Below are 12,085 nucleotides of genomic sequence, written 5' to 3' on the forward strand. Positions count from 1 at the left end.
GTTCCAACTCCCCTCTTCTCCTTAAAGCAGTTTTCCTATGTTACTTTAAGATTTTATTTCTGAATTCAGATATCATTTTACCCGTATCATAACAATATCATAACAGTGGTGTTCACGCATGTGTGTGTTTATATAGTTCTGCTTATATAAAGCATATGTGATCACAGGAAAGGGTTGAGTAGCTTGACTAGACAGGTAACAAATAAGCCAATTGGACTCCGAGAGATTTATTATAATGAAGTCTACCAGTTTTGTGCTGTACCTAGTCAACCTTCTGTTCTTCCACATACAGTTTAACAAGCTCCTATCCTCATGATACTCTTGCACTTTAAACGTTCACTTGATGCCTGTGTTTATGGTACTGAAAAAAGAATGTAATTGGGTCATTTTTTTCTAGTTAATGATGAACGTATCAGGTGTTTGATTGCCTGGGACTACACCTTTATAAGAGCTTTAGCTGAAGGAAGATTTTCCCTAGCTGAGAGGCATTCTGTTTGCTCCACAGTGATTCATGCAGCTGTAGTAAATACATCAGGAATCTAAAAGGGCTCATAGAGGAAGGGGAGCCTTGCTTTTCACGACTGTTTTTTCAGACTCAATGGATGCTGGGTCATGTAAGAAATCATGGCGTCTCTCTTCTCAGAGTGCTCCTGAGCTGAGATTCAGGCTTGCAGATTTCAAACACATGCACACGCGCGCACACAATTGGAAGCAAAGAGTTAGCAGGGAGTGAAGTGAGCTGTCTGCTTACATATTGAGGGGGAGCTGGACCTTCGGTGGTATTCCCTGATCTCCAATTATTGCACTTGTCCTGGGACCAGCCACTGTTCCAATCGAAGAGGAATCCTGAAAAATTCAAGAAAGAATATACAAGGATTAAGGTGAAGCTCACTGTTTCCTGAAGTGGTATAGGGTGAAGGCACAGAGGAAAAAAAAAAAACACACACACATCCTTTATCAATTTCCAGATATCTTTTAGCCTTACACATTCCAGAAATACGTTTCTGACACAAGGGATATTAGCTTATTAACTGCATTTCCATGTACCTGTCAGAGAAATTCAGTTATCCCTTGCACGCAAATCCCTGAAAGTTTTAGAAAGCAAAACTACTTGAACTGCTTTGTAAAACCAGCTCAACATGCACATCTCTGCAGTAGTACCTTCTTTGATAAAGGTAACCTTTTCCCTCAGTAGCTTGTTTTTTCAATTTTTTTCTCCTTTAATCAATGACTTACAGATCTATGGAGAATAAGATACTATTCAACTTCCAAAATGTAGTCTCATTTCTGCATACGGTTTTTGTCCTTAGAAATGCTATCCTTAAGAAAAAGAGACAGGTGACAGCACAACCCAAACCAGGAGTATCTCTGAATGGAGAAACTAGGAGTCTGCTACTCTTTTACCACATCAAATACATCACCTCTCTCATACAGGGATCCAGGCAGATATGTTTTCTAGCTAGTAACGTTGAAAGACAAATCTAAACGTAATCATTCTTTTTTTTTTTTCAAAGTTAATGCTGAGCCAAATTACGCAGGGCAAACTCTTTTGAGTTGTCTCATCAAAGTTCCAATTTGCCTACGTAAAAGATGAATTCTGTCTGGAAACCCCCTCTGAAGTAATGACAAGAGCAGTAGCAACAGGTCTTTGCTGCAAATACAGGACAAAGTTGGGCTGATGGCACTTGCAATGTTTTTTATAGTAAGTCCAGCCAAATGCTAGATGCATGTCCATATGTAGAATGGATCCACAGTGTAGTATCCGAAGTTTGTGTAGCAACTGTGGGTTCAGACAGAGCCTCTTCCACACAGCAAATAATCTGAGCGGTTCACAGACCTCCAGTGCAGCTTTTCTGTTTCCAAACGCTATCTAACAAACAGTAAATATTGATCTACTTTGGGAACAGAAACATAGGGGCATTTTTTGCACTTACAAATGACACCGAATTAAGCCAAGACACACATTGCTACTTAATTAATGGATTTCAAGGTCACCTCATTCCAGAGAAGCCCACATAATTATTACAGTGTCATGTCTCGATACTGCACTGTTAATTTATATTGCTCTGCTGAATATTAACACACTATCATTAAGGAATCAGGCAGCAAACTATGAAGACTGCTCTGTGATTCCACAGCTTTTGGCAACAAGCAGCAAGCTGTCTCCTCTCTCACCAATATCTATGCTCCATCATGAAGCTGCAGTGACAAGTACATCTCCTTTTTCTCATTATTTCCCCTCGCTTTCTGGCTGCTTGCTTGAAGAAGGAAGGTTCCAGGCAGCTCTTAGTCCTATGTGTAAAAGTAAGCATTCTTTCCAGTTCCGTGACTAAGGCTCTATTAATCCTGCCTGTCATGTCAGTGAGATAATATCAACCCACCCAAAAATGTTAGGGATAGCTGGAGCGTGATCCCTCACTCGTTATTTTGAGCTTGTTAATGGGGTTAGGGATCGGGGAAGACGCTGAGCAGAGAGGCATGGCAAATGCCTCACCCAAGAGGCAAGTGAGAAACCAGCTGGTGCGAAGTATTTCATGTTGTGCCAACTGTACATCCACTCGGAGCTGGAGAAACTGCCTCCAAAACAGCAGAAAACAGATCGGAACCCGCCCTTTTCTGCTACGACAAAACACTTTGTTTGTACCTCACGTGAAAAACTGGAGCTGAGTGAGCAACCTCAGGGCGAACTGCGTATGCAGAAAGATCTCAGCAGTGTAAGACACATGCTATCCTTTCCTGAGCTCACACGGTCCTCTCAAGCCCAGAGAGCAGCATTGCTGTGCCAGCATCAGCCATTCATTTGTTTGCACTGACACTGGTGGCCTGTGCATCATCTATATTGCTAGAAGCACGAGCCCAAACACTTTTTATTTGCTGTTATGCTTGTTCTAACATACAGGCCTAGGGATTAAGACATCATATAATTGTCAGTTAGCGTTGCTTGATGGCAGTGTTGCTTTCTTCCCTTGACTAATCCCAAAGAAGTCTCTGTAGTCCTCTGCATTCTCTACCCACTTGACAGCCAGTGTCTTGCCTGCAGTCTGTTGCTGTAATATTGCTGCATCTGGCGCTACCCTGGACCCTACAAACCGTTCATTTTTGCCACTTTGCTCAGCCTAGTAACAACATACAAACTCTAAATCAGTGCCTGCTTCCTCACTGTGCTTGATGGGTTACTTGCCAGTCTGCCTCTGCCCTCGATTTTCACCACCAGGTTTCACTCCACGGGACCCACTGGCCTTCCAGGGCACTGACTCCACAGACTGACTTCTGTGTGAGATGTGGGTGTTATTTTTTCATGCTTTTGATTACTTTTGTGGAAGCTTACCTTTCCCCTTTCCCTTTGCACAGTCTGTGTGGGTCCCTGCAGCTACTGGTACCACTGACAGCCCTCCTGCAGCACACAGCAGGCCTTCCTCCATCACTGCAAGCAGCAGGGCTTAGTTCGTTTTCCTCTTTTATTTAGCCCTGGAGCCCGCTTTTCCTTTTGCTATTGTGATCTAAGGAACAAGGTACTAAACATGCCCTCTTTTCTTCTTCCTCTGCTACAGGGAATGGGAATAGGAGGCAGTGCTCTGATACTTTGTTCTCTGTTGGATACTTTTTTTGGGAGGTCAGTGTGCCACATCCATCCGTTCACCTCCTGATTAGGACATTTACCCTAACGTTGGTGTGCAGCCTTCTGAACTAGACACTGCCAACTCTTGTCCCAGGTACTTAGGTCACTGTACAGCCAAATCTGACTTCTTAGCATGCTCCCACTTCCATCTGGCATCCTCCGAGTACCACTCACAAAGCCTGATGCTCTCAGCTCCACAACAACAGCTCTCCTCTTCCCCAGGACAGCCTGGGCCCAGCTAGAAGAACTCCTGCCCAAAGGCACTCTCAGGACACCTCCACACCAAGTCCTGTTCCTTCACACCCAGTGAAGGGATTAGGAAACAAGACTTAAGAAGTACAGCTGAGGGACCTGGGGCTGTTTCGTCTGGAGAAGAGGAGGCTGAGGGGAGACCTCATCACTCTCTACCTGAAAGGAGGCTGCAGTGAGGACAGTGCCAAACTTTTCTCAGATGGCAAGGGACAGGAAAACAGCCTCAAGTTGTTCCAGGGGAGGTTTAGATCAGATATAGGGAAGAATTTCTTCATGGAGAGGGTGGCCAAGCATTGGAGCGGGCTGCCCAAGGAGGTGGTGGAGTCGCCATCCCTTGAGGTATTTGAGAGACGTGGGGATGTGGCACTAAGGGACATGGCTTAATGGTGGGATTCGCTTGGTCTTGGTTGGACTTGGTGATCTTGAAGGTCTTTTCCAACCTCAGTGATTCTGTGATGCACAGCAGAGTTACGTCTCTGTACCGCAGAAGGCTAAATCCTGAGTAAAACCCCCAGATGACTCCAATAAAACTTTCAGGTACTTAAAAAAGTAATGGCTACAGCCATTGTTTGTGTTGCATCTGAAGGGAAGAGACCCACAGCCAGCCGACAAGACTGAACTTTCCAGGTGACCGTGAAGCCTGCGGGTTGACATTTCCTGGAGAGAATGAATAGCACGACTTCCTCAGGAGTCACTGAGATGTGTCTAAGCTCAGACGGGTCTCATTCCTCCTCCAGCTGGTAAGTATTATTTACACTAGAACTACAGGAGCATCAAAACAAATCACACTTTAATGTATATGTAATGATATATTTCTATTACAGTTTATAGCATATACTCCTGAGTAAATAATACGCTGCTGAGAAGTTGCTGCCTCTTGTGTCAGCCCTGACATCTATTTAAAAACAACCAGCCTGGCAAAACATTACAGACAAGCCCACAGAGACCAGGAAATTAAAGGTAATAACCACTCATCTGGGCTGAAAGTTCATTTCAAATTCATTGCCTTTCTCTCTTCCCATCCATACTTCTACGAAAGCACGAAGATCAGTGCTCTGGACTTCCAGCATAAAAGCATCTTTTTCTCTCCCTTGTAGATTCGCTTTAGATTTTCACTGGTACTTTAAGGCCATATTTGTGGTTTAATTTGAAAAGACATGGTGCCTACGGGGATTAGGGAAGTGTCTTGCGAAAGCACGGGACTCAGACTTGGAGGGGAATAGAAGTCATGAAGACAGTGATAAAAGTAGGAGCAGGGTATGGTGATATTGCAGGTTGCAGCAGCCTTCACGGAAAAATAATTGCTGCTGCTATCAGACGAATGTTCTTATCATTGAGAAAATCACCAAGCAGAAATCTCTATTTTGACTTCAAAGCGAACCCAGCACTGTCTCACCACAGGGCACTTATCACATTCATTAATTCACAGGAAAAATTCTTTTAATGTCATGAATGCATATTTACAGCTTACTTTAAATTTCTCTTTAGTATTTATAATAAGAGAAAAACACTCAAACATTCAGCTCACATAGGCTGATATACTGTCCTCTGAAACTACCACAAGAAATAGCCTAATGGTCTTTAAGATTCCTGTGACTTGTTTCTCTAATTCACTGACTCCATAAAACAATGACTCTGGCAATCACTCCAGGCCCTAATGTTCCCAGAAATAATGTATAAGCACTTAATGCATGGCGGTGCCACCAAGTATTGATGAAAAGTGTTACACGCAAGATCAAATAGCCTCATCAAATGCTAATTACCAAAGCGGGAGCAGAAATGGACTTTCCAATTCTAAAGTAAGACTTTCTCTTCCTTAATGGTGTGTGTGTAAAAACAAACAAATGTGCACCATGGCAGCTGCAGCTGCGTAAATTCCTTCCTGCAAAAACTGGAGCTAAATTTCTCTAATTCAGTATTTACTGAGAGGTTCTTACAGCCTGTAAGTGACTATAGCTGGGGATGCCAGCCTGTTCTAGCACCACATTGGCCCCGATTATTTTTTGGTTCGTAACAGGTCAAAAATTCTAGACCATGTCTTCCATGAGTAGATCATGGAGTTACAGAGAGCCACTATCCTGCAGTCTAAGGATGGTTGTAAATCGGAGAGAGAAGCCCAAATATTTTTTGTCGTCTTCTTCCAAATGTTCATCTGACATTGCCATCCATAAGAGCGCTGATTATTCTGGTTTGCAGCTTCTCAGTTTCCCCAAATGAGGCTTAATTAAGCATTATGTGGATGAGCATCATGAGAATTATATTTTATTCAGAGTTGTTTCTCAATCAGAATAACCCTTTCAGCACTAAGCACTGGTGTCTAGCTCTCCCCTATGGGTGTTTAAATGGTTTTAGAGTAAATAGATTCTTGCAATTTGGGGATCAAACAACATACAAAATCAAAGGCAGAGAAACAGGGAAGCTTAAAGTGAAGGCTTGACCTCTAAAACATGTTAATTTAATCCCGAGTTCGTAATTACCCTCTTGATAATTGAACAACAAACTCATCAGGATCCTGTGCGATGGCTCCTGTAGGAAGTCCCCCTCCAGGGAGATGGTAGCAGTAAACAAATAAACAAAAACCCCACACAGACAAAGAGGGAAAATACACACTGCGGTCACTTCTGCTAAAATGTCATGCATGTACACACGGAGTGTGTCGGATGGACAGCATTTTGCAGTGCAGTGTAAATGCCAAGAGGCTGCCTTGCTTGCTCTCGAGTCTTCCAAATCAGGAGCTGACTGGCAGGTAGCGTGAAGCCTCGGGATTCGCCCTGTGCAAAAATGATTTCAGTGGTAAAATGTTTTTGGGTTACTACCCTGAGGAGCATCTGGAAAAAAAAACAACGCATTGTTTTTGTTTTACAGGCAAGAGGATTTCATGCACAGTTGAATAAACACCCTTCTAAAGCACTTCTCTGCCTCGATCCAATCAAAAATTAGATTTTGTGGTTCTTGAAAAATCTTTCAAAATGTATTTGTGATGAGACAAATTATAGGATAAAAAGAACCCATTGTCTCCATGCTGGTAGCTTCTGAAAGGCGATCCTGCTTTGACCTGGATTCTCAGTAGCTTATGTAATCAGTCAATAGATGTAGTCAGCTCGTGTGTTTCATTTGCAGCAGTTTTGACAAATAATGTAATATATCCTAATACACACAGAGCATATTTAAAGACCTACTGGTAGCTATAAAAAATTGAAGCTCGCATGCCTGCCCAAAATGTTCTCCTTAAAAAACCTCAGTTCCTTCCCACCTCCTAACTCCAACAAGAGTTCTCTATAAAGTTATTTAAAATTGACGTGCAACAAATAGGCAATGTTTAGCTCCGGGTCTAAATAATTTAGAGTGGAGCTGGGAATATACAGAGACCAGGGAGCAGATTTGGTTAGACTTCAGCAAAGTCTTACACTGGATACGATTTGGAATCCAGACCAAAAAATGAATTTTGAGCTGAAAAACACTTGAATTTCTCTTCTTTTCTCAGAGCCTGTTGAGCGCTTGAAAATTCCAGGTTCATAGCTAGCCTTTGGGTTTTAAATACAATCTGTATGCTTCTCATGGTCAGCACATTTAGGCTATCAGCCAAGGCTCAACCAGAGTTCTGCTATTACATTTTCTCAGCTAAAACCCAGCGCTCCTAAATAACTGATAAGGAGTCACACTTCCGAGTGATTTATACGGGGAGACACTTCAAGGAAGGTTTTTCATTTCACATGCTGTCACTGCTCGGGACTGGCAGCGTGCAAGACATTGTTCTCAGCTTTTCCTGAACATGTGGCCTCCGGTTAGGAGCCTGTACCGACACCCGCAGATACAAGCGGATTTCCTGCGCGTGGTGACGAGTCGTTCAAAACGCTCACACCACAAGTTCCTCCTGCCAGGAGGATCCTTTCTTTCTTCCTCTCTCAGCTGCTGTCCTGGTGCACGCAAAGCCGCGCTTCATTATTCATGAGACGCATTTTCTCCCCAAAACCAGGGGATTTGGAGCGCTACCGACCTCTGACCTTTCCGAATAGGAGGGACGAATAATTCATAAGGAGTGAAAATGGAAGCAGGACCAGCCACCTGAGGCCTAGGCACCATTACCATCCAGAGGGGAATTTCCCTCCTCTCCTGGGGATCTCAGTTACAAGTGGCTCCTCTGCGCCCGCAGCCTAATTCAGCTTCTGCTCCATCACAGGCCCACAGCACCACTTACATCTTCAATAAAAATCTGTTTTGCCAGCATGATGGGGCATCCTGCATGACGGGCAGACACTATCACCTTTTAGATGGAGGTCTTACATTCACTGAATGATACTCGGCATGCAACAAATAGCATACAACCAGCAAATTTGGCTGCAAGCAGAACGAAGACCCCAGCATTGCCCTTTTGTCAATAAGTGCTTTGTATCCTGGCTATTGTGGTCCTGCAGTCACTATTTTATCCAGCTGAGGTGGTTTGAAGTTGATCCTCCTACCTCTGAGCATCCCTAGGTTGGCAGTCAATTAAGATATTTTTTTTAGACTCTCAAAATAGCATCTTGGCTTTTTGGAACCAGCTGGGTTGGTTCTGCTTCCAGAACAACGAGCACGTTATCAAAGGCAAGCAGTCCACAATTACTGAATTAATGATATGCAGAAGTACTTTCAAAGCATGGGAGTTCGTACTCTGGTCTGCATGTCAGTGCTCGAGTTGCATAAATCCGTGCCCTCCTGGAGAAGCAGGAGGCTTATTATAGTCTAACAACTCATAAAAACAAAAAACATGTCAGCTCTGCGTGAGAGTCTGGTTTCAATTCACAAATGCTGACAAAAGCCACAGGAATATAGTACTATGCATGAACTCGCTTTTAAGGGGTGGAATATATTCCACATTTACTGAAACATCTAAAATTTGCACCTAGATTTTTAAGTTCCTACAGCCTTCAAAGTCTCTGTTTCGTCTCAAGAGAGCAGAGAGAAAGCAGGTGCTCCAGGTGGAGGTCTGCAGGGGAAATGGATGCTGATATTAGGAACAGGGTTTCACCAGGCATGGGTCAGTTGCCTGAGGTAGGGCAGTGGATGCTGTTCAGGAACTTCTGCGATAGAATTCTCCTTGTTCTAAGAATAGGCTGTAGGAAAAAAAAAAAAAAAGCGTGTTGAACTTTTAAAAAAGGTAGAAACCCCCTGGGTTTCAGCTCAACACAGATCCTGGCTTGAATCAAAGATGCTCATACCTACTAAATTGAACAAAATTCCCTTATTTCTTTTTACAAGGAGATCCTTTTGAATGAACAGTGATAAAGTGCCTGGAAATTTCAAGGACATGATATAAAGACACAGTGACACAAATTTAGATTCTATTGGTGAAAGGAAAGGCATAAATTTGCTAGACAGTCAGCGCTGAAACTGTAAATTTGTTGTTTCCCCCTGTAAAAACACACTTTGGCTGAATTTGCTGCTGCAAACCAGCAGGGGCATGAGATGGTTATAGAGAGGACCACTCGAGGGCTGTAAGGATGATTTGCTGGGCAGGCAAGGGAGGAAAGAGAAGGTGAGGCTTCTTGTGGCCGAGCTCACGGGTCAGTTTGGCAGCTAAAAAGCATTTGCCAAACGCATTTGAGAACAAAAACAACACAAAGACAAGACTCTTGCTGCCCTGAACACCTGAGTGTGACACCTCAGAGGTCCCCTGGTTGTCCTATTTTGGCTGGCGTTTATCCACACTTGAATAAAACAAAAATGCTGAGCTGATCTTCTGTCTGAGGCTGTAGCAGTGCTAATTGTTTCAGAGCCGTGTCAGGTCTCAGCAGATGGCAGAGAAGGAGCTGAATTTCTGACATTTTGATTTAAAATGTACATATAATTACAGGTTTAATAGACACATAAATGTATATAAGCACAATTTCAGTGCTCATTTTGTGAGAGGCAAAGTCTGGACTCTTTGCAGACCTATCGAAAAGGGCTGAAAGCAGGTGAATTCATGTTGGTAGCTCCTGCGATTTTACTGCAAGTCTTACAGCAGCGAGGCATTTTTCTGAAGGCTGTTCCTACGGTCAGGAGAATATAATGAGAATGTCAGCTCCACTTTTTTTTCCTCCCAATAGATCTATATTCATAGCAAAGTTTGAAAATGTAAATTTTTAAATCCCTCAGACCAGATGGAAAATAGTAAGGCCCCTAAAAGCAGACATACGTATTCATACATGCAAATGCCACTCTTGTGGAGGCTGGCTCCTTTTTGGGCTGCGATAATGCATTTTGACAGAGGGAAACCTCTTTTCGCTGAGGCTGATCCCTCTCACCAAGGCTCTTCTTACCCTGCCTGGATTCTGGCTGTTCTTGTTTTGGCAGCAGTGATCGAGGCACCTCCACAGCTGCCTTGCCTGCAAGCCTGGGGCAAAAGATCCCCAAACCAGTGCCACAGCACTGTCCCTGTGTCCGTCTGTCACCACTGGAGGGGCTTTGTTGTCCCCCAGCCCTAGCTGTGACATGGATGGCATGCCCTCCTCTCTGCAGTGAATGACCCAACCAACCTTCCTTTGGGTTGGGTTTCAAAACTTCTAATGGGGAACACGGGCCCCTTGTCCCCTACCACTTGCACACAAACACTACAACAGCCTGTGAAATGAATGGGGTTTTGCACAACAGTTGTTCTGCCAAAGTAGGGGAGAGTAATTAAGGCACTTTCTGCTTTCCCATCTAATTTTTGTGGTGTGCTAGCTTAGACCAAGTCTTCACATGACTCTGGCAAAGGGTGTGCACGCTTCTCTCCTCGGCTAGTACAAGAACAGAAAAGCCGCAGGCTGTCACATCTCTGCAAAGTCCAAATGTGTCACTTCAAGTGCCAAAAACGTGGGTGTCATTTACTTGACAAGCCTGGGACCCTCGCTCACATCTAGGGCTCGCGCTGCGTCGCAGATGTCCCGGTACATCTTGGCACGTGTGCTGCTTTGTGCGGGGCCATATCCTCACCTTCACACTCCTGCTGAGGGCTGAGAGGAGGCGAAGACCTCCAGAACAGCCCCTTGGCACATCGTTTTGGCTGCCCTGTGGGCAGACCCTGTTATGTTTGGGTTGTCTGTGCATTAGCAAGCAGTGCAGAACAAGAGGGGCTGTTCTATAGAGGGAAACTGAGGGAAATAAGGACATGATGCCCCCAGGAAATGCATTTCAGGGCTTTTCACTTCAGGTCCGCTCCAAGAGCACTGCAAAACACAGGTGGATGCTTCGCTTCAGATGTGCATGCCTGGTCCTGCCAGTGCAACTGATCCCTGTGTTTTTTCAGGTATTCATTATTTTAGGAGGAGTTAATCTGCACACACCATGCATACAAGACCCTGCAGGAAGGTCAAGGCAGAAGAGGTTTGGGATTAACATTATTTACCACTTTCTTCTACGCCTTCAAACTTCAAATTACCATTTGCATTTTGCTGTCTGCAGAAACAGCAGGTGTTTGCTTGGGATTTCAGCGTGTCCCTGGTGGGTTTGTCTCCTGCTTTCGCTCGTCCCTTGGCAGCGGTGGTCCAGAAGTCCCTTGTCAGATCTGCTGGTATTCTCGAGGGGGGAAGGAGGGAATGGCCTGCACAATCAGCACACGTGCTTGTTTGAAACCTTGATGAGTGTTTCTGAACGGCAGCTACTTGCCAGGTGCCAGCTACTTGCCAAACTACAACACATTTGTTTGTCTTCCAGTGATCTATAGGGAAATAATTACTCTACAATTGCTTTTTGTCCCTGAGGTGTAACAAGCACATGAAGTTCATACCGGTAGTGTTACCCTAAGGGAGAGCAAATATAATCTGGAGTAAGGGTAATGGGATCACTCAAGATGATCTCTTTATATAACAGAAAGTGATGAAATATAAACTGTAATACACTACAGTTCAAACAAACTGTATGATCACTTTAAAATATATATATTGCATTATTGTAAGTCAATGATTGGGTTCCAGAGGAGAGGAACAAAGCTGGTAAAGGGGCTGGAGGGCATGTCCTGTGAGGAGGGGCTGAGGATGCCTGGGCTGTTCAGTCTGGAGAAGAGGAGGTTGAGAGGCGACCCCATTGCTCTCTGCAAGTCCTGAGGAGGGGAAGCACAGAGGGAGGTGTTGGTCTTTGCTCCCTGCTCACCGATGTCAGGGCGTGTGGAAATGGCTCAAGGCTGTGCCAGGGCAGGTTCAGATGGGGCATGCTTTACCTTTTGGGTAGCCCTGAAGTGGTTGGACTTGACAATCTTTGAATGTCTCTTCCAAC

At 44.2% G+C, this 12,085-nt stretch overlaps 1 protein-coding gene across 1 annotated transcript in view; it reads right to left on the bottom strand.

Annotated features, from left to right (window-relative positions):
- The window catches only part of SH3RF3 (SH3 domain containing ring finger 3), a 231,352-nt gene that overhangs the window by 40,585 nt on the left and 178,682 nt on the right, over window positions 1–12,085 (bottom strand). The window contains exon 5 of the mRNA XM_082784635.1: window positions 752–846. Coding sequence (XP_082640761.1) covers window positions 752–846 — 95 coding nt within the window. The remainder of the gene's footprint in view (window positions 1–751; window positions 847–12,085) is intronic.

Source organism: Aythya marila (assembly GCF_965140915.1).
Source record: "Aythya marila genome assembly, chromosome: 1".
In the NCBI taxonomy this organism is placed as follows: Eukaryota; Metazoa; Chordata; class Aves; order Anseriformes; family Anatidae; genus Aythya; species Aythya marila.